Genomic DNA, 22931 nt, shown 5'->3' with positions numbered 1-22931 from the left:
GAAAACTTCTGATTTGAAAATATATCATCTGTCAGTGAAGATACTTTCAACAGAACTATAGTCACCTTCAGTCCTCATGTTTTTAAGGTGGATATCCAATTGTAGGTGAAGAAGTAGCTAAAGTGATTAGATTAGCGCACTGCCATTCAAACACCAAAATTAGGATATTTTTTTTTTCCGTGACCAGATTTAAGTAAGATTTCCTCCACATATTCTTTAGAGTTATCTGTGCCTCGTTTCCTTTCTTTCATAATAAATAATGGAGGCCATATACTTAGTTGCAAGATTATGCTAAGTACCAAATACCTAATTTTCCTACAAGCAAGTCTAAAGAGTATTATTATAAACAACACTTTTTCATTTTTTAAAAAAGTCATTAGACTATAATACATTGTGCCAAGTGTCATACCCAACAGATTTTTAAAGCAAATGATACTTCTTAGAAATTATTATCTAAAGGTATGATTTTTTTTCAGTCTTGGAAAAAAGCTCTCCGGGCTTTGACAAATGGGTTACAAAGAGATTGGTAGGAAATGGTGGGAAATGACTTATTCGACCATTAAAAAATTACCAATCTAGACATATAGGTCCTTCTCAAGTCTGTATATAAGGACTGACACTTCCTGAGAAAAAACTCACCTTTGTAAGGCATGTATCTGAGAGAGAGAGAGCGGGGCTGCTCTTTCACAGGTGCTTTGATTTCCACTGCCTGCGCACTGAAGTTATCTTTAAGGCAGCTAAGGTTGGCAGAGGAGAATCCCACTCCAAATTTACAAGGTACTTCAACTTTTTGTTCTGTTCTGCTTTAAATAAAGACTAATCCTGTGAAAGCCATTAATATGGGAGGGGAAGTGTTTATGTTCTGCATCAGCCTAGTTAACATGCACATAGTACTAGAGAGTGTTTCAATGATCTTGGACATTTTCTCATTGCAGATCAGTTTTGTGTTTCGGAAAATTTGTCCGGTCCGCTACGTCTAACTAATCATACCAATGTGTCCAAAAAATGCAAAAAAAAGCAGACCAAGGACCCCAAAAAAAAAAATAAAAAATCCTGGAATCATAAAGATAAGATAAAGTTCTGCTTAATATTCCAGAGGTATGCACCTCTTGGAAACTGTAAGGCTAATAAAACTGCTATGCACCACGCAGGCAAAAACCTACAGAGCTCATGGAAAATTTGGAGGCAGGAGTGTTTGAGTATGATTTCTGTACTAATCCTGACATCCTCTAATCAGTACCTCTCAAAACTGAGCAGTATTTCCTTGCTAATTTTCTCATCATTATATTTCAAGTTCTTCTCAGAGCAATAAGTTACATTAGGTATACCGATGTTACTTCAACATAAAACACAACCTAGTCTTCATGTTATAGCAGCTCTTAAAAATTGCAAAAAAACATTAAATTGAAAATCTTACTTCTGATAAACTGCTTCTCTGAGTAGTGACAGTTCCAACAATGTCTCCACTCATTTGCACAGAAAGCCCTGAAGCAGCGCTGAGGGTCCTCCCCATTTGGCTCTTAGATGTCAAAGATCTGCTTCTTTGCATACTAATGATGCCTTCCCTATTTCCTTGGTTGCTAGGGGTAAGAGGCCGTGACAGCAAGCTATTCGGGGTCACAGGCCTGCTCCCCGGCGTTGATGGAGTCGGTGGCCTGTTGGCTTGTGTACCGGGTGTTGGAGGCCTACTGTTTGTGACACTGGAGACCAGTGTCCTGCTGTTGGTGGGCAGCGGTGGTGATTTGTTTCCTTGGAGCAGAATGTTCTTCCCTGTCGGAGTTGGCACCTGAGGCCTCGGATTTTGGCCCTGGGTAGCTTGAAGACTGCCTTGATGGTCAGGTGTAACTAAACTATGATGTTGGACAGTAGGGCTTCTTGAGAGCCTTGCTTCTTCCCATAGTGCTAGATCCTTTTCAATATCTGTGCACACACACACAAAGAAAGAAGAAAAGAAAGACAGAAACTCACTTTCTGTTTCTCTCTGGTTTAAAACTCATTGATTTTCTCCACTGCAAGCGACAAACTGAAGCTGTGCAGAGAAAATCTATTCACCCTTAAAATATAAGGCATTCGAATTAAGAGTTTGAATGTTTGACAACCATTTCCTCAAAGTTTATTTATATTTGATTTACTGCAAACAGAGCCATCCCACAGAAACTAAATATTACCACTTCATTGAACATCAATTCAACCTGTAAAAAATCCCTCTCATTTCTTCAAAGTTATCTCTCTGTAGCATTTGCACAGTTTCTCATCAGTGTCACACCAATATGGAGCAGTGAGCTGAACTTGCCATCCTCAGCTGCAGTGAATCACAGAATCAGAGAATCACAGAATGATATGGGGTTGGAAGGGACCTCTGGAGATCATCCAGTCCAACCCCCTGCCAGAGCAGGGTCACCCAGAGCAGGTCCCACAGGAACGTGTCCAGGTGGGGTTGAATGTCTCCAGAGAAGGAGATTCCACAAGAGTGAAGGGCAATCCAAAACTATTTCAAGGCAAGGCTTTTGCTTCTGGCCATGCTGTCTCTTGCCCAACAAAAATTCTGGGGGAAACAATCCTTGAACTCTAGCACATCTGGATCTGTGATCCTGTTTGAATCTGAATTTTGTGCTCTGGCCTGCCTTTAGTGCCAAAGCAGGTGACAGGGTCACCAACACCTAGAATCTAAGGAGAAAAGGTGGCCACCGTTTGGTGGTCCAGTCACCCCACACCTGACACAACCATAAGGAATAAGACACTTTAAAAGCAGAACAGATCAGGAGTAGTGATGAAAAATATCTTCCAAATTCATTTAAATTGTATTAATGCTCCTGATGAATTAAATCAGACACATCCAACAATGTTAGGTGAGGGGAGCTGGGATTTAGGTTAGCATTGCTAACATTCTAAAAGTCCTTGCAAGTAAAAGTTTAAGGAACAGTTTACTCAAGTTTATTTTATCTTTCACAATTGTTACGGATTTTCACTCTCACTGGTATGTACTCTACTGTAACTTGGTTGTGATATGGCTGGTTGGTTATCTTTAGAAAAACAATGTCATTTCCCATTAAACTCTGTAAGTCACAGCCTCAGAAGCTGTAAATCAGCAAGGTTTTATTTATTGAAACACCTATTAATTGAACTATATAAAAATAGCATTTAATTTTTATTTTCATAACAATAACTTCAGGTTCTAAAAGTCCTAAAAGATTCTCAACTGCATGTTGTTCTTTCACTTATGTTTACCAGTAAGTATAGAAGGAATGCTGTACGTAAAATAATTAAAGAAGTGCTGCCTTAACATTAACTTATATTACAATAACACCTTGGAAACGGAAATAAGTTATGTTAATTCCACGTTACTAGTCTAATACAAGATATTCTACACATTTCAAATGTTGTTACTAGAAAAGCTGGTAAAACTGAAATAGTTCTGAAAGCCTCAGATAAAAGTGTCTCTCAACTCTTTAATCATTAAGTGTTTTGCTGTTAGCAAATTTCAAAACATAGCTATTGTTTCTAGCAAACGGTTAAAAATATTTCTAATTTCTGCTTTGTTGGTCTCTTAAAATTAATTTCTTTCATTTTGAAATAATTGTCTTGAAGTTCTTTTCCATTATGCTTTTTAAAAAAAAAATCAATACACATCACTTTGGAACTTGTAAAAGCCTGGCAAAAATTCAGGGGCCAATAAATGACAATGTGGGCTAGCCAATTTAAACCAAATGAGGAACATGTTCTTCTAAAGATTCAGCTTAGCCTATGTCTTTGAAATATTACAGACCTCTAAATTCCTCATGAAGATCCAGAATGCTAAGAAATTATCTGAATATTGCATGTTCTAGTAAGAGTTAGAAAGACATTTTATTCTGGCTCATGCTTCCTTAATTCCACATAGTAAACAAGCCTGCAGATAAACCAATTATTCTAATAATTTCTCCACATGTAATTAAAATGTTTCCATATTGTAATTATTCCATTTTATTTTGCACACATCCTCTTTTTGATTGTGCTTCAATACCAGCTTTTCAAGCAGAAAGAAAAGAAAAAAAAAATCACTCGTCTCCAGCTTTACAGTATTATCTGATCCATAGTAAATACAAGAATTGAATTATGACTTAGGATTTTTTAAATCCCGTGTCAATGTCATTTAAAGGAAAATAAAATGCAGGCAACAGAGCAACACAATGGCATTTTACTTTCATATCAGAAATAGCAGAATAAGGATAGAAGATAAGGATAATGCACTCACAAACTGTTTATGCATTTAACAGTTCTTATTGTGATAAAATATATTCTGGAAGTATCCAATGATCACAGAATCAGTGAAACAAACCAAACTGGCAAGACAGTGGAATTAACTACTAAAAATAAAATAAATATATATTCTCCACTTGCCTGTGATATAAAGCAGCCACAATAACACAAGAGACCGGATCTTAGAGAAAAGTACCACGAGCCATATAGAGAAGGAAAAGAAAACCAATTGCTTCAGTATCTGATTTTGTAAAAATGCTGCTTTCAAATATCAAGGTACTGAGGCAGTTGCTGGCAGGTTGTGCGAGTCCCTAATTTAGGCACAGGCACCAAATTGTGCCTTATGTCAGGGGCGAGTCTCATCCAGCAGGTAGTCCCTAAGAGAAAGTTAGGATCCTTAAGAAGCTGTATCTGAGGCAGGGGACCACATTTCATCATCACACAGGCAACCCAAGTCATAATTCGGGCACCTGAATGACCTCCTAGTGTCGGGTAGAACTGATGGTAAGAGAACTGAAACGAGGAGACTTGCTGCTATCAGAGACACTTGAACTTCTGCACAAGTATGAGACAAATAAGGCTAACCAAAAACACAGCATTATTATCTGAGCTGATTCTTCATGGAAATTCCGTTATGGTTGTCTGTGAGGGCGATAATTGTCTCAAAAAGCACTGGTGTTATAATAGGACATGAATTATTAGGAATACAAGAGTCCAATGTCTAATAATTGGGCTTTTTTCTTGTGAATTTCTCAGGCAGACAAAAATTACTGAATGGCAGAACGAGTGAACCCCATGTTACAGTGCTACTGAAATAACGGGCCCAAGGCCAAATGACAACAGCAGCATTGATGTGAGAGAGAAGACCTTGTAGGTCACACAACAACAGACTGAACCTCAGAGACTAAGCGAATGTAGCTAGTTAGCTTATGGTCAATTAAGTACTTAAAATTCCATATTCTGTTGAATATAGTGCTGCTGTCAGCTTTGTCAAGAGAGATCTAAAGGCACTGCATGTTTCAGAGCACACTGCAGACAAGAACAGCTTGTACAACCATGGAAGCGTGACCAGTTAGGACATGAATCAAAGTAGAGCCATCTTCAGCAGACCCCTCCTGAGCAACAACAGCATGGGAAGGCGAGTGTCTCTGGGGTGTTCAGGTCCTTGCTACACCCCAGAACCCTGCTGAGCACAGCTCGGCCCACTGGTCTCCTGCTTCCTACTAGATGTTCCTGGCAGCTTCACCTTGGAGAGAGGGCTCATGGATTTCAGTTTAGTTTGGCAGTGGCTACACCTCTAATAGCTACAGTGACTTGAACCTGTCCAAAAAAATGGAATGACAGTATCTCTGTTGTCAGAAACAAAATGTCTTAATTTGTAGATATCATCATTTTCAGTTCTTGTTCCATTCCAAGCAAAAACTTTTTCTAAGGTGCTTCCTTCATTGTGTTCACAGCTTTGTCTTCTCCCTTGACCCCAACTGCCACAGCCCTTGGAGAGAAGTGCAAGAGCTCTACCTCTCTCTATGGAGGATACAGCTCCCAAACCTTTCACACCAATATTATTGGTAGCATAAATGTCCAAAGTCTTTCAGAAGATCACACTGAAAGTGCTAACTTCTCTACCTCAATCTCCAAATTACTTGAAAGAAGGGTCAGATAAAATTCATTTCTCCCTCCACCTTTCATAGAGTTGGCCCATGAGGTGCAGTTTTCACCATATGATAAATAACATGCATAATATAGGACTACCATCCTATAGGTCTGTCACACCTTATGACTAAAGCTGAAGATAAGAAAATATTGATTGCAAAGAATAAATTTCAGACCTAGGATATCCCTTGTTAGTTTATATAGAGCTCTGAAACACATTTTCACATTTTCAGTTTATATAGAGCTCTGAAACACATTTTCACTGAAAAAAAAAGGGCTTTTTTGTTTGACCTTTTAGAAATGGTTACTCCATCAAAGAGGTGCAGATGTTCCACTGCATGCAAGTCAACAGACTTCACTTAATCAGAAGTCTCAGGAACAAGATGGGCTTTTCCTGCAAAGTGATCTATTCTCACCCTAAAGGTCCACTGTGGCCTCTCCTAAAGACTACACAACTGCAGGTGAAGCATCAGTCCCTCCTCATCACGTGTCTTGGTGAGATGGGAAAACAAAAAGAGGTGCATTTTTGAGCTGCCAGACTGCAGTATATTTAACACAGTTTAATTACCGTTTAATTACCGTATTTACTGTGATTACAGCAAAGTTCATTACCTCTACAAACACAACAGCAATTGTGCTGTTTCTCCTCAATGAGGAAAAAGGGAATTTTAAAGTTCTTATCTGTTTTCATCAGCACATGAGACACATCATTTTTTCCTTCGTCTGAATATCAGCAGATATTCATATTTAGATATTCATTCATCTGAATATCAGCAGAGCTGGCTGGGTGAGCAGTGCTGGACAGTTTATGATCCCATGCTACCATACATACCAGCCAGGTGTTTTTCCATGGTCTGAAGTTCTTTTGCTGCTAAGGAGTCCTTTAAGAGGTTCTGCCTTGGGGAACCTCCAGGTCTGACATCCATGGCATCCAGAGTCCAAACTGTTTGAGACTGACACAGATAAAAAGAAAAGGGAATACTTTTAATCTGGTTTCACATGTACATGTGAAAAAATTAAAAAAAATATTTATGTCCTCATTTAGAAGAGTGAATCTGGTGCTTTTTATGTAGAATATATAACATTATGTGAATTATAAAATATCATGTCTTACCTTAAATAACATGAATAACAGACATTACTTAAAATCAACAGTTCTAAAAGACTTCAAATATATACCTTCATGCAAGCTCTTGTTCCATGCTGAGACATCGTACCAGGACAAATTCTTCCATGATTTCCACTCTGTACGGTTCCAGTTACTTAGTGGGGGTTGCACTTACTTTAAATTACCATAACACTTGGCACCATATCTCTGCAAAGCAGCGCTTCTGAGAATATCACAGAACTTCCTAATCAAAATTGCCAGTGCTGTTTTATCACTGCAAGAAGTATTCCTTTCAGGAACAGCAACTAAATCATCAGGGCAACACAGCAGTTTGGAAGGGATGCCAGCAAACACCTCCCCAGTCGCTTCACTGTTGAGCACTGAGGTATTCAAAATTATCTCCATTCTCTGGAAGCCACTCAATACAGTTTCAAGAAATGGTTTTAAAATATAATAAGACACAGCTACAAAGACATAAAGAGTTTGTGTTCAGGTCTAGATGTAGCACAGATGTATAAATTCTATCTAAGAACAAATATTAATCTTCTATAGAATAAAAACCAAGCACCAGTTTCAAGAAATGGTTTTAAAATATAATATGAGGTAAACTTGTCTTTTCAGTGCTTATTTGAAAGAAGCAAAAAATATTTGACCGAGTGTGCAACATTTGGTCATAAAAACAACAAACAAAAACATTAATTAAAGCATTCTTAACAACTTATCTGAAATAAATTCTGTATTATTACCTCACCAACACATTTCATCTGTAGTTAAAGGGGTTTTGTGGATTTGTCATTCCCCTCTTACCAATTTCTTAATCTTTTGGTAAATGTCAAACAAATTTAGAGAGAGGCCACAGTTTCAAAGACATTAAGCTGATGCAATTTCAGGGAGAAGAATGATTGAGGAGGGAGACCCAAACTTTCAAGGAAAGCACAGAGGGCTCCACTGCTACAGGGTTCTGCTGGGCTGGAACGGTGTCACCAGCAGACACGTGGGTTGCTGCAGAACCATAGAATGGTTTGGGTTAGAAGGAACCTTAAAGATCATCGAGTTCCAACCCCCTGCCATGGTCAGGGACACCTCCCACCAGACCAGATAATGGTATTTTCCTGGATGGACACTCATGTCATAGGGAAAGGTGCATCAGAGCATCACAGCTCAAAGGATGAACACGAAAATACAGGTTTGATATCATCTCGATTCACAAACAATTTGCTTTAACCAAAAACACTAAACAAAACACAGTAGCTGACTTCATTTTTAAGGAAAAGTAAGCATAATTCTACAGAAGTAAAATGTTACATGAAATATATTTTATATCATTTTTAATCTGTTCCAAATAAACACTGCTTTGTATAGAATCATAGAATTGCCTGGGTTGGGAGGGACCTTTCAGATCATCTAATCCAACCACCAACCCAACACTGACAAAACACATCACTAAACCACGTCTCTAAGCACTATGGCTGCCCATCTCTTAAATACCTCCAGGGACAGTGACCCCACCACTTCCCTGGGCAGCCCATTCCAAATCTTAATAACCCTTTCAGTGTAAAAATTGTTCCTAATCTCCAATCTGAACCTCCCCTGGTGCAACTTGAGGCCGTTTCCTCTTGTCCCATGGCCTGTTCCTTGGGAGAAGAGCCCGACCCCCCCTGGCTACACCCTCCTTTCAGGGAGTTGGAGAGAGCGAGAAGGTCTCCCCTCAGCCTCCTTTTCTCCAGGCTGAACACCCCCAGCTCCCTCAGCTGCTCCTCACAAGACTTGTGCTCCAGACCCCTCACCAGCTCCGTTGCCCTTCTCTGGACCCGCTCCAGCACCTCAGTGTCTTTTTTGTCATGTATACAACTGATCATTGTGAACCATATATCTTTAAAATGCATTAACACAGATTCATATTTATAAAGCAATAGTCACACTGTAGTGCTGCACATTCATATATAAAAAAGCCTGGATATATTTACCAGCATACAAAATAGTTTGAAGCTGCAGATAATTCTGTTGTTATTAACTCACAACACTTTTAGAATACTAATGACATGTTTGGATTTGTCAATTGTTTTCTACACTAGTACTGCTCTGGTTAAAGTTACCTATATTTAATCCCAGGTAAATACACAGGAACAGCTGAATAAAACAGTAAATTACCCAGAAGAGGATCTGATCCTGCAAACACATTTATTTCAGATGTATCACTAGGCCTGATTCACCTCTTCCTCCAAGAGATTCAGAGCATTTGTCACTCCAGTCCTCACTGTGAATTCTCCATCCAAATCATAAACTGGCTTGTTGAGGTCACTACAGAATATTAATCTGTATTAAATTACATGTCTAAATGTTTATTGCTCTAATAGATATTAGTTACCCAATACCCACCTCTAGATGGAAGAACATTTTATGCTGTGAACAGTTCCTCTAAAATAAACAAAACTAAATAAAAGATGGGAAGGGGGAATAGAGCCTGTACCAAAACTCTAATATTTTAATTTTCAATCTGTTTTTAAATATACTCTCGTTCCCAGACTTTTATGGTAGAAAAAGGTCTTTTTTATATACATTATATAGTGTATATTTTCATAAGGGGGGAAAAAACAGCAGGACTTCAATCATGACTACAGGGGAAAAAATCCCCAAGGTTATAAGGATGAATCCCTTTTGAATATACAATTTCATGCACAAATACAACTCTGATGAAATATGGAATAAAAACTAGTTTGTGGTCTATGATAATACTTGAAACCAAACTGCTCTTCCAATATTCTTAACTCTGACTATTCAAGTTTATCATAAGCAAATTATTATGGGTTATACATATGGGTATTATACCTCCCTAACCCCTGAAAACACAGAGTTCCAAATGTTAGCCTGGTGAAAAGGTTTCATTCTCTATGTCCTATTTTCTGGAAATGAAATGGAGTTATTTTTCTCTTCTACAAACCTCTACTGTTTCTCCTTACATTCTGCCTTTTCCTTTCTGTACCTCGTTCCTTTAAGCACATACAACTACGGTGACTGTATAAAGTCAGCTCCCTACTGCCTGTAGTAGAATCTAAGACAAATGGAGAAAAATGGTTCTTTAATGGCAGTAATCATGATAGGGCTTTAGATGTTTATAAAAATATGACTAATGTTTAAATTAAATCACTTGCAATTGGGAGACTCCACATCCCAAACATCATCAAACATCAGCAATATCTTTGTATATTTCAATATAGGTTTTAAAATCTTACAGAAGTTCATGTAAAACATAGATATGCCTGAGTATAAGCATATAAGGGAACACAAAGGCAGGTACACACAGGTATTTAATAAACATTTGTGTCTGCCTCCATTCTGTTAAGACACAGCTACAAAGACATAAAGAGTTTGTGTTCAGGTCTAGATGTAGCACAGATGTATAAATCCTATCTAAGAACAAATATTAATCTTGTATATAATTAAAACCAAGCATGTTTACATATATGCAGTCTCTACCATTACATATTGTAATTGTATGTTCAAACTCCCTTTCAGGTACACAGTTCCAACACGCTGTGAAATTATTGAGGTAACTTTGGACAAATCTTTTCTCTGAATTTTGTAACTCTTCCTGTGTATTTTTCTGTTCTATGTAACATCATAAGCTTATGGCATTTTGTCAGACAATAGCTTCACAAAATACCACAGCAGTATTACAATACTAGTTACAGAAGATGTGATATTTAAGATTAGCAATTTAATTTAATGATAAATTATGTGCTTATAATAGTGCCTTACAATTAAGCACTTACTAGATAGAAAGTAATAATGATCTGGGAAAAAAAAAAGGTTTAAGATTTTTTTAAGACATTAAAACTTTAGTATAACCACTTTTTATTCCTTCTCTGAAGCTAGATATTTCAGGGCTATAACCAACAACATTTTTGAAGGCAGGCTCACATAAAGTTTTTTTCTATATATCTAAATAATACTGAATATCAAAAAAAATTTTAAAGTACTTTGAAACTATGAGTTCATCTATGTGAATAATGCATAAACACAGACAGAAGTCCTCTGGCACGCAATTTATGCAACAGCTTTTTTCCTAAAAGATAAGCACAAGCTGAAAGTAGGGGATGTTATCAAGGAGGCTTTGGAAGCCTGTCAGTTCAAACGCAAGGAAAAATGGATTTGTAGAGCTCCAGCAGAATTCGCTGGTGCCCCTTCTCTCCACTAGATGAATGGCAGCACTTCAGATATGTCATTTAAGAAAGAGATTCAGGCTTGCAAGTCATTTCTTTAAACCTTCTTTATTCCACTTCACCAAACCCTATCCTTTGTCTACTGGCCAGGAATTGCAGAGATAAAACACTAATGTCAGTTAACTTGGACTTTAATGATAATGACAGTAGACTGAATGTAGTTGAAAAATATAGCATATATGTATGAAATATGTGCATAGAAGTCCTTCCAATCCCTTCAGCATCTTCCAAACTACAATTGCCCTTGATCATCCATTCAGCTTTATAAATATCATCACAACATTTATAAATGGCCAATTTACATTAACAAGACCAAGAAGATCTAAACATGAGGATGTTCCTGAAAGACATCCTTGTCTTTCTAACTTGTAGAAACAGTTCTGGGCCCTGTTCATCACCTTCAAACTTTGAAGGTGAGGCAATGCCTCTTTGTGCCAGAAATATGTTCAAACAAAGCCCTCAGGATACATTTGTCAGCCTTTACGATCAACAAAGTGGCTTTCTTTACATATCATCCTAATTTCTTCACATACAATACATTCATTAATGCTTTCTTTACTTAGATCACTTAGCCAAATTACTGCTAAAATAAAAAATTACAAACAGTAAAGCCAAAGGTAATGTCTCCCATCACTGGTTCCCTGAACTTCTGGAAAATACCATATCTTCCTGAGAATGCCACAGTGGAACAGAAATACAATTAAGGAGGTAATTAATAAGAATAAGGAAGTTTTTCCAATATCACTGTATGTGCTTCCATCTGCAACACAGTGTTAGTTTGACAGCATATATCAGTATAGCTTTTATCCCTAAAAAAAGCCAGTGCAGATGTGAATCATGGAATAGAATCGTAGAATGGTTCGACTTGGAAGGGATCTTAAAGTTCACCTAGCTCCAACACCTCCCACTAGTCAAGATTGCTCCAAGCCCCATCCAGCCTGGCCCTGAACACCTCCAGGGATGGGGCAGCCACAGCTTCTCTGGGCAACCTGTTCCTGTGCCTCACTACCCTCACAGGAAAGAATTTCTTCCTGAGATCTAATCTGAATCTCCCCTCTTTTGGTTTAAAACTGTTACCCTTCGTCCTATCACTCCACTCCCTCATAAAGAGTCCTTCCCCATCTCTCCTGTACGTCCCCTTCAGGTACTGGAAGGGGCTCTAACATCTTCCTGGAGCCTTCCCTTCTCCAGGCTGAACAACCCTAACTCTCTCAGCCTGTCTTCACAGGAGAGGTGCTCCAGCACTCTGATCATCTTTGTGGCCCTCCTCTAGACCCATTTTAACAGGTCTATGTCCTTCTGTTCTGTTGGGAATTCCAGAGCTGGACACAGTGCTCCCTCGATCTGCTGGCCACACTTCTCTTGATTCAGCCCAGCATGCGGTTGGCTTTCTGGGCTGCCAGCACACATTACCAGCTCATGTTGAGCTTCTCATCCATGAGCACTCCCAAGTCCTTCTCCTCAGGGCTGCTCTCCAGCCATTCTCCGCCCAACCTGTATTTGTGACTGGGATTGCCATGACCCAGGTGCAGGACCTTGCACTTGTGCTGATTGAACTTCATGAAGTTTGCACAGGCCCACCTCTCAAGCCTGTCCAGATTCCTCTGGATGGCATCCCTTCCCTCCAGCGTGTCAACCGTGCCACACAGCCTGGTGTCTTCAGCAAACTTGCTGAGGGTGCACTCAATCCCACTGTCCATGTTGCCAACAAAGATGATACACAGCACTGGTCCCAGTACTGACCCCTGAGGGACACCACTCGTTACTGGCTTCTGCTTGGACATTGAGCGGTTGACCGCAACCCTTTGAGTGTGGCTGTCCAGCCAGTTCTTGATCCACCAAGTGGTCCATCCATTAAGTTCATGCCTTTCTTTGACTTTACATGCCTTGATCTCACCACTTGACATGGGCTGTGTAAAACCCACTGACACCTGGGGAGTTCTATAGACATGCAACATTTCAGAATAGCTACGAATAAGAAAAGGGCCTCCAAATGACCACAGCATCATCTGGAAATCAAGTGATCATCAGAAAATGAATTACTCTCTCGTGCTGACCATAAAAAGCGTTAGCAAACAATGCAGCATTATACTTCTATGTCATTTTGGCCTGCTTGAGAGTAAACCACTTGGGCACTCAAGTGCACATCCTTGCACACGCACAATCTCTTTTCAGGTGTGGGAACAGTCCCCACCTCACAAGAGAAAGCGCTTTCTCATTTTTAAAGACTACCTGAATCGCATGATCAAAATGAAAAGAGGGAGAGGAGGTGAAACCCAGTTAATTGGTGAGTTCCTGGCAAGATGTAAATATATGTAACTCATTTTGATTGAACTTTTTCTGCTACCATAGCTTAGCCAATCAAGTGCAAATTTTATTGGTAACTTCAGGAGACAATACCATAAGAAAGAAAACCCCGCTTAGCTTTCTATGTATAACCTACCTTTTCTTTGCTGAATAGCTTAAATATCTTAAATAGACATATTTGACAGAGATCCCTCCAAATATTAAAAAAAATCCCCTTTATTGAACAATTCGTTTGCAAGTATCCCTTCCATTCTCACCAAACGGCCGGCAAGCATGTTTGTTATTCAGGCAGTGGAACTTTTTATGCAATATTTTGTTTGAAGAATCTTCACACAACACGCATTTTCGGTAAGAGTTCCCCAAATGTATAAACTTTCAGCCTCCGTGGTCTGTTCGGGGACTGTGCTAGTCAACATGGGCTTTTTTGGTACTGTAAAAATAATAAACAGTTTCAGAGCTCTGCTGCAATATTGGCAGCCACCTCTAATCCCCACCTTCCACATTAGAGCGTGTTCTACTTGAAATGCCATGTAATTGAAATTACAAGCTTTTTGCTTCCCATGGCTCTCAGCCAGCACATTTTACACTAAACCTTACACTGAAAAAATGGTAGTTCGAGTTAACTTGCACATAGTTTTTCTGTTTACAAGCAAGAGGGAAAGGGGAAATATGTGGGCACTTGGGAATCACATTTGTTTCAGTTTCTGAGATGTGACTAAAATAATTTTTTTCTAACCTTCAGTCCTGTTTTATTTACTGTTATTTTTGGATTTGTCATGCCCAAGAAAACAAAATTTCAGACAAATAAAAGCAAGGCAGTCATTGATCTTTTTTTATATTTTCTTTTTAAAGTTCAGAAAATTCTGTCAATTTAAAATTAAATTTTAGAGGATTAAATATTTTCAAATCAGAGTATTTTCACTCCAGAAAACATCTGTGCCTCTGTCTGTTCTGAGAAAGGTCTCTTTGGAAGCACTAACCACACACTGTGTGCAATGCCTGCCGGGGGGGCTGATAAACTCAATTTGTGAGGAGCAGGAGCCTTTCTGGAAGTGGTCCTTATCCCTGGGGATGCGGGCAGGGAGATGCATCACAGGGGTCTGGCAAGCACCCAGCAGGGGCTTCAATTTTTGCAATATGCAACATGATATCAGAAAAAAGAATAACAGCAGGTAAGCAGTGGGAAAAAAGAGTTTTTAGTACTTCAGGTGCTCTCCAAAGTCAAAGAGAATTTTAAAAGTAAGAAATAATAATTTTGCAGCTGTATGTACAAAATGCTATTTACATAGAGGAGGTCCCAACCAAAGAGGTTCAAGGTATGTAATTCAAACTACTTGCTTATCTTCTTGCAGGAAATACCACATATTTCCCAAGAACCTTGATAATATGTTCTTCCGTTCTCTTGTATTGTTAATTTAGCTAATAGTAATTAAACTTACACGTTTGCAGGGTTTTTTGGACTAGCTGTGGAAGAGTTGCACTAATCTAATATTAGCTGTTTTAATTAATTTTACAGAAGATTTAAAATTTAAAATTTTAACTTTATGTGCCTGAATTTCCAGATACTTAAAAAAGTCAACCTGGACTGGAAAACGTTTGTATCAGAACACACTAATTTTTTGGGTATAATATACAGATATGATTTTTATATTTCATACTACCTCACAGGCACACTGCTATTGTTTCTGATGTGGCAGTGGAACCTTAAAATACTCATTTTAATGACTAACCTTCTAAATGCTCAATAGTGACCACAATTCAGTAATTAATTTATGGATTTAGTTAAATACCTGAGATCGGGTGTTTTAGAGCTGTCGATTATACTCAAACTTGTACAAGTAATTATGTTACTTCTCAGCATTGTTTCCAGGGAAAATAGTGGGAAAAGCTAAGAAAATTTCTAACAATTACAATTTAAATCATATATCACTGGGATATGGACGCATTCAACATATATTGATAGCAAGAATTAAAAGCTTAATTTTTCCCTGTGCATGAAGCCTCAAGTCATTTCACAAATTGAATTACCGTTGAGGAATTTCTGTATTTATCACCAAAAATCCATGTGTGTGTATTCCTTCTAGGAAAGCAACTGAAAATTTTCAAAACAGTAGGAAAAAACAGAATAAAATTCATTTAAAACAAAACACCTTTATAAAACAATTCATTAGAGTATTTTTCCCACAAAAACCCAAGGCAAATTCATGCAGAAGTGCCTTTTGTACTTGAACAACCATTTGTTTTGTTTTGTTTTCCCCAGTTTCTGGCCGGCCCACGTTGAGCTTCTTGTCCACCAACACCCCCCAGTCCTTCTCAGAGCTGCTCTCAGTCCATGCTCTGCCCAGCCTGTATTTGTGACTGGGATTGCCATGACCCAGGTGCAGGACCTTGCACTTGTGCTGATTGAACTTCATGAAGTTTGCACAGGCCCACCTCTCAAGCCTGTCCAGATTCCTCTGGATGGCATCCCTTCCCTCCAGCGTGTCAACCGTGCCACACAGCCTGGTGTCTTCAGCAAACTTGCTGAGGGTGCACTCAATCCCACTGTCCATGTTGCCAACAAAGATGATACACAGCACTGGTCCCAGTACTGACCCCTGAGGGACACCACTCGTTACTGGCTTCTGCTTGGACATTGAGCGGTTGACCGCAACCCTTTGAGTGTGGCTGTCCAGCCAGTTCTTGATCCACCAAGTGGTCCATCCATTAAGTTCATGCCTTTCTTTGACTTTACATGCCTTGATCTCACCACTTGACATGGGCTGTGTAAAACCCACTGACACCTGGGGAGTTCTATAGACATGCAACATTTCAGAATAGCTACGAATAAGAAAAGGGCCTCCAAATGACCACAGCATCATCTGGAAATCAAGTGATCATCAGAAAATGAATTACTCTCTCGTGCTGACCATAAAAAGCGTTAGCAAACAATGCAGCATTATACTTCTATGTCATTTTGGCCTGCTTGAGAGTAAACCACTTGGGCACTCAAGTGCACATCCTTGCACACGCACAATCTCTTTTCAGGTGTGGGAACAGTCCCCACCTCACAAGAGAAAGCGCTTTCTCATTTTTAAAGACTACCTGAATCGCATGATCAAAATGAAAAGAGGGAGAGGAGGTGAAACCCAGTTAATTGGTGAGTTCCTGGCAAGATGTAAATATATGTAACTCATTTTGATTGAACTTTTTCTGCTACCATAGCTTAGCCAATCAAGTGCAAATTTTATTGGTAACTTCAGGAGACAATACCATAAGAAAGAAAACCCCGCTTAGCTTTCTATGTATAACCTACCTTTTCTTTGCTGAATAGCTTAAATATCTTAAATAGACATATTTGGCTGTCGATTATACTCAAACTTGTACAAGTAATTATGTTACTTCTCAGCATTGTTTCCAGGGAAAATAGTGGGAAAAGCTAAGAAAATTTCTAACAATTACAATTTAAATCATATATCACTGGGATATGGACGCATTCAACATATATTGATAGCAAGAATTAAAAGCTTAATTTTTCCCTGTGCATGAAGCCTCAAGTCATTTCACAAATTGAATTACCGTTGAGGAATTTCTGTATTTATCACCAAAAATCCATGTGTGTGTATTCCTTCTAGGAAAGCAACTGAAAATTTTCAAAACAGTAGGAAAAAACAGAATAAAATTCATTTAAAACAAAACACCTTTATAAAACAATTCATTAGAGTATTTTTCCCACAAAAACCCAAGGCAAATTCATGCAGAAGTGCCTTTTGTACTTGAACAACCATTTGTTTTGTTTTGTTTTCCCCAGTTTCTGTTACACTTGGATTGTTTTGGTTTACATGGTTATTTAAAAATATACCTTTTTATGTGCAAGACAAGGTGAGTGAAGGCAAAGACTCACATAAAGAAACCCAATAAGCACATTCCTGTTAGATCCAGGTGGTAAAAGAAGCAACTTGGAGGGGAGGCAAAGGCTACTCAATGTGAATTGCCCAGTGAATGTGCCCTCTTTTCTTTCTGTTAGTCAGTGTAAATTTAGTAACTTCTCCTGATACCTTACTTTTCTATTTCTGTCAGAATTCTAGCCTACCTCATTTTTTCCAAGTATCGCTTCTTTGTTTTCTTAAAGCTTGCTAGCCAAATATTTATAAAACTTATTTACATAAATGTAAAGTAAAAGAGGACTCTGAGTTAAGCACACTGCAAACATCCCCCCCAAAAAAACCGCTATCCATTTTGCCTAGCACTTTTTGTTACATTAAATATTTGTCAGAAAATGAGCCCTGCGGTAAACTAGCATTTCTAAGGACCTTTTGAATGCTTGCTTCCACTTTGGATCCTTGCAAAACACTTGGGAAGAGTGGTGATTCCTGTAAATACTTCAAACTGCTTTTCCCTAGCTTTATTCGTTTATTCGCTCCGTCCACCTCGCTTGGGATTGTGCAGCAGCACTTGAAAATCTAAGTTCTCGATTTTTCAAATATCAGCTCTCTTTGCCAAAAATAAAGCGTAGCAAAAGATTCTATTAAAAAAGGTTTAAAGGGAAAAAGGTCCGAATTACAAAATTTTCCAGATTCTTCAGAAATTGAACAGTAAACATATTCAATGTTACAAGAAAATAATAATGTAGCCATAGTATAAATTACATGAACCACGTTATAGACATAGATGCTGCCTCTCTCTTATAAGTACTGGCATCCAGATTTCTTTAGTGTCCACATCACAGATCTTACGTGTGGATTTATAGACAGGACATGAAAAAAGAACCCACACAGCTCTTTTCTAAAGATCCTTATGCGTAATTCTTGCTGCTTTATCCCACAATTTTTCTTAAAACACTTCTCTGAAGGCCAAGGCACTCTGAAATAAAATTTGTCAAATATATACAAGTAGAGAGAAATTTATGGTAATGATCCATTTAACTAGCAACAGACTCAAATTACCCTATTGGGATGCAGTACCAGTATTAAACATGGCACACCTTGAACCAGATCAGGAATTTTTACATGTAATATGCACATTTGAGTGAATGCCATGAACCAATTTGTCCAATTTATGGGAAATGTCTGATCAACATCATATTTATTCTATTCTTCCCTCGCCTTGTATCTCATATAGTATCTCGTATCTCCGATAATATCTGAAAATCATTTCAAGTCACGAGAATGTATTTTGGTACCAATTCTGAAGTAATTTTACAGCTGTTATTTCATACTGTTTTGAAGGATTTGTGGGAATCCATTGTAAGAATGCATTATCTTCACAGCCTTCCTACGAGGAACCTCAGTCTTACCTCTGTATTTTATAGGTCAAGATCGTCAAATAATAACTTGTACTGAAAGTTACTAGGGGACCACAGAACAGAATTCCTATTCCTTAAGAGCCCTAAAAGGCAACAACAACAGTTGTATCCTTTTTTTTTCCTGTCCTGAGAAGGTACAGCTACAGTCAAACAGTGTTGGATAGCTGAATATTATCCTGAATAACAATTATGAACAATTATTCTGAATAAGCAATAGCAACTAGCAAATATTAATAATTCTGAAATAGCAATAGAACTCACAAAGCATTAAATGACACACGTACATATCGTCTGCCTGTTCATAACCATGCACACCCAGAGCACCTATCTAAAAATACTCAGTGCAAGGCTGTGCATTTCTACAGCAAGATTTTGCTAATAAAGACAATGATCATTATTTGCCTTAGAAAAAAAGCAATCCCTCCCTTAACCTATATTCAAATTTCTGAAGCAATACAAGTAGTGCCAAAATTCAGATTACATAACTTCAGAAAAAATTATTTGATTGCTCATTACATCTTCTGCAAACCCCAAATCTGGAAGGATTTTCTTACATTTCAAAATAAAAGAACTGATGAAAATACTACCAAGCATAATATTGCATTCTTTAAAAAAATGTATATAAATTAACCATACATTTTAGATAGACACGTCTTGTTGATTAGTTTCCAAGTAAATATTACCAAAAAGCTAAATTATAGTTGAGATATTATAATGTCATATTTCATAATGAAATTTATAGATTCCATTATTTCATTCTCTTAATTTTGTAAAATTGAGTATTATCTAGTAAAATGCATATTTGACTAACCTTTAAGAACATACAGACACGGTATAAAATGACTGCAGTTTCAGAGGGAACTATACATGTAAATCCAACAACATATGGTTTTCTATGAGATTATAAAAATTTACTTCAAAATATCACCCTTCCTAGACTGAAAAGATTAAAACAGCCAGAGAACTGAAAATTCAGTTAGGTTAGGTATATTAAGTTTTCTTCTCTCTAGGATAACAGTGCTGTTAAGCACAACTTTTACCTTTATGCAAAATGTAATTTTTATCGAACTATTTTTAAAACTTACAGGATTATCCATAAGGGAAGATACTTACAGATCCTGCCACTTGAGAGGCACTCTGAAATTCATCAATATCTTCTGTAAGTGTTTCAACCCCAGGCACCTGAGCTGTTCCAAAGAGGTAGAAGAGAAGTAAATCACTCTAATTAAGTAAGCATTAGTCACTTTGAAAATAAAATGCCTATAAATTAACTGCTGGGAAAGTAAATGTGGCTACTGTAAATGCATTGCTTTTCAGTTACACTTCACTGGACTTTATTTTATGTCTGCTTTTAATTTATAAGCTTAATGCAATGTGGAACGGTGTCTCTAACACGATTAGTATGATAAGCAAGCTTCCTTCAGCTGCCAAGGTGTCTCATAGCTTATTTATTATTTTTACTATTAAAACTAAATATTTTTGTCCTTTACACAAGTGAGTAGTGGATTGTCAGCTTTAATAAATTCAACAAAACTACATTGAATTCTGTTAAACTAATCAGAATATAGTTTAAATCCTTGAAGTAAGAAGTTCTGGTCACTTCAGGCAATATTGAAAAGCCATGCAAGCTATAATTTTTGCCCTTAATGCCACACTTGTAAAACAACACGACTTGGTGAGAAGTCTAGAATGCCTCTTTGACACATAAGTTAATGACTTACATCAGAAATTATGTACCTATGTCAGAGAAAGCGATTTCCAAGTAAAATGCTGTGGAGTTTCACTCTTTGCCCGGGAGTCTGTTGGGCACTTAGATGTTGTGCATAAGCAGCCTAAGTAAACAAGATGCCCTGGTCTTCTCCAGGTTCTGCTGTTATTCAGCCACTTCACAAGGAGGTCCTCACCTTTCCAAAGTATTCTGATTTGTTAAACATCTCAGACAACTATAAAGTCAGAACTACGGCAACGGTGGTTACCTCATTGCAAACGCAAAGGAAAGCGGAGGAAGAAGAGTTGACAATGATGCAAAGTTGTGGTCAGAGAACTGTGCAGGAAGTGGGAGATGATGACATATTTTTGCCACTGCCATATCTAGTTCTCAACTCAAACTCCCACATATTTGCATCCTTATTAATTTTTTTACCCTGCTCATGCGGCTCTATCTGGAATACCATTAAATGTGTTTCATACACTCCTGTTTCTATTGAACATCCCCAGTTTCAAACTTTTCCTCTACATGCAAATGCCTGTTTTGAATTTTCTACTATATTGTCACTTTAAAGGAAAAAAAAAATGTAGAAGCTACACAGCCTAGTCTTTTCAAGTTTCTTCAAACAGGAGCTGGCTAATTGCAAATAATAAAAAGCAGTGACTCCTGTTTGATAGAGAATGAGCTACTGGTATGAAATTTGCTTAGTAAAATTTATTTAGCAAACTAAATATTATATATCGCAGCATAATCTGTGGACCTAATGACACAATAGTAGAGGAAATACCACACATACACACTGTGGCATAGTACCATATAATCTATCAATCTCGGACCAATTTCACCATTCCAGGTAGAGCCACAAAAGAAGCAAGTCTTTGCCCACACCTCAGAAATACGTGGCATTGCAACTGCACTGCAAAGTAACTCACTTTACAAACAGCTTTTCTCAGACAATGGTAGAAGTAGTACACTTTTCATTTCTCCAGTATTAAGAGTTTACTCCCTGATAAGTTATCGTATTTTATACTTTCCTCTACAAGAATGCACTGACTGCAAAGATCTTGTTTGCAATAATGTCTTCCTGCCTTCTATCATGGCTGTCACTCAAAGGGGAAGGTACTTTTCAGCAAAAGAGACTAAAACAAGTGATGCAAGGTCCTATGGTACTTATAGGCAACCGGGATTAAATGAATTATTACCCTTTAGGGATATTATTTCTTAATATACAAATTTGAAAAAAAAACACAACACAGTAGTAGTTGACTTCTACAATCCCCCCAACCTGAAAAACAGACTGGGGGTTGACAGATGCAGACATTTTACTGCATCAATCCTGTTGCAGCATCTGTCTTTTGAAGCATCCGCTGTTCTCCCCATTTATCTGTACAGAAGACCAAGGCTTAATGGAGGACTGATCCAACAGACAAACCTGACAGGCTTGGCATCTACAGGGGAAATCTGCTGTGTGGTCACTGAAGATGCTTCTTCTAATCAAAATCAAGAACCTGGCTATTAAATTCTTCCCTTAGTTCTTTCCTGTGAAGTGGTCCAATGGGAAAGAGAAACAGTTTTGAGGGGTAGAGTTTAGGACAGTAAAAAGAAACTGCAGCATAAAAGCGTCTTGTGTTCTCCAATCCTGAGACCTCATTCCCATCTCCCATTTTTATTACTTAGATCAAACACAACTCTGTCCAATTCAGCAGGATTATACTAGAGGGAAATCAGCCTCATGGTTAATTAGAACCAGATCCAGATTGCCAGTGGTCAGTGTAGCGCCTGATGCTGCAGATGATCTTTTTACACAAGCTATTACTTTGACTTTATTAGGTGGAATTGCTTTAGTAAGGCTCATTTATAAGGGCTGTTTGATCAAATGTGCTGCCAATTACTTCTGAACCTAGTTCATCCAAAACCCACAAGAGAGATGCTCCAGATCTAACAACTTAACAATTTCCCACTAACCCAGAAACAGATCATTATCTAAAGAAAGCTACCCTCAACTTTGCTGTGCATCAGCACCTTGCTTGCATTTTCTTGAACAAATGGTTTACATCAGCACTTCCCAATGCACAGTTTTCTCTCAGTAAGGTCATCAGTAGTGATAAGTAAGAGCAGCAAATAAATTCAAATAAACCTGGTAAGTGAAGCCTGTTAGTCACTTTTTCATGATATAATACATTCTCAAGAGGACATAACTAAAAATTTGGTGCAACATGAGGCCTTGGTTACTTAGGGTTTTCTAACAATATTTGTAGGAGCCTCTTTTATCATCTTGCTCTCATACATAATATTCATTGGAAATAACTATCAAACAGAAAACACGTAATGTGCTGCATTTATAGGAAAGGTTGATAGAATGGGCATTTGCCTGAGTTCTGTGCCTTTTTCTGGTCTGTGCCTACTTGC

The 22931-nt window shown here is 38.0% G+C and overlaps 1 protein-coding gene across 6 annotated transcripts in view; it reads right to left on the bottom strand.

Moving 5' to 3' along the window:
- The window catches only part of LOC106886591 (chromosome unknown open reading frame, human C8orf34), a 231210-nt gene that overhangs the window by 56916 nt on the left and 151363 nt on the right, over positions 1-22931 (bottom strand). For all 6 annotated transcript variants that reach the window (XR_001411693.1, XM_014939663.1, XM_014939659.1 and 3 more), the window contains 3 exons: positions 19928-20001; positions 6725-6845; positions 1418-1920 (listed from right to left, as the gene is read on the bottom strand). Coding sequence is in view for 5 of the 6 variants with exons in the window: in XM_014939663.1 (XP_014795149.1) it covers positions 1418-1920; positions 6725-6845; positions 19928-20001 (698 nt within the window). In the remaining variant the exon portion in view is untranslated. The remainder of the gene's footprint in view (positions 1-1417; positions 1921-6724; positions 6846-19927; positions 20002-22931) is intronic.

The sequence above is a fragment of the Calidris pugnax genome, unplaced genomic scaffold, assembly GCF_001431845.1.
Source record: "Calidris pugnax isolate Ruff unplaced genomic scaffold, ASM143184v1 scaffold5, whole genome shotgun sequence".
Classification (NCBI taxonomy): domain Eukaryota; kingdom Metazoa; phylum Chordata; class Aves; order Charadriiformes; family Scolopacidae; genus Calidris; species Calidris pugnax.
The sequence above is the reverse complement of the archived record's forward strand: the minus strand, read 5'-3'. Positions and strand labels throughout refer to the sequence as shown.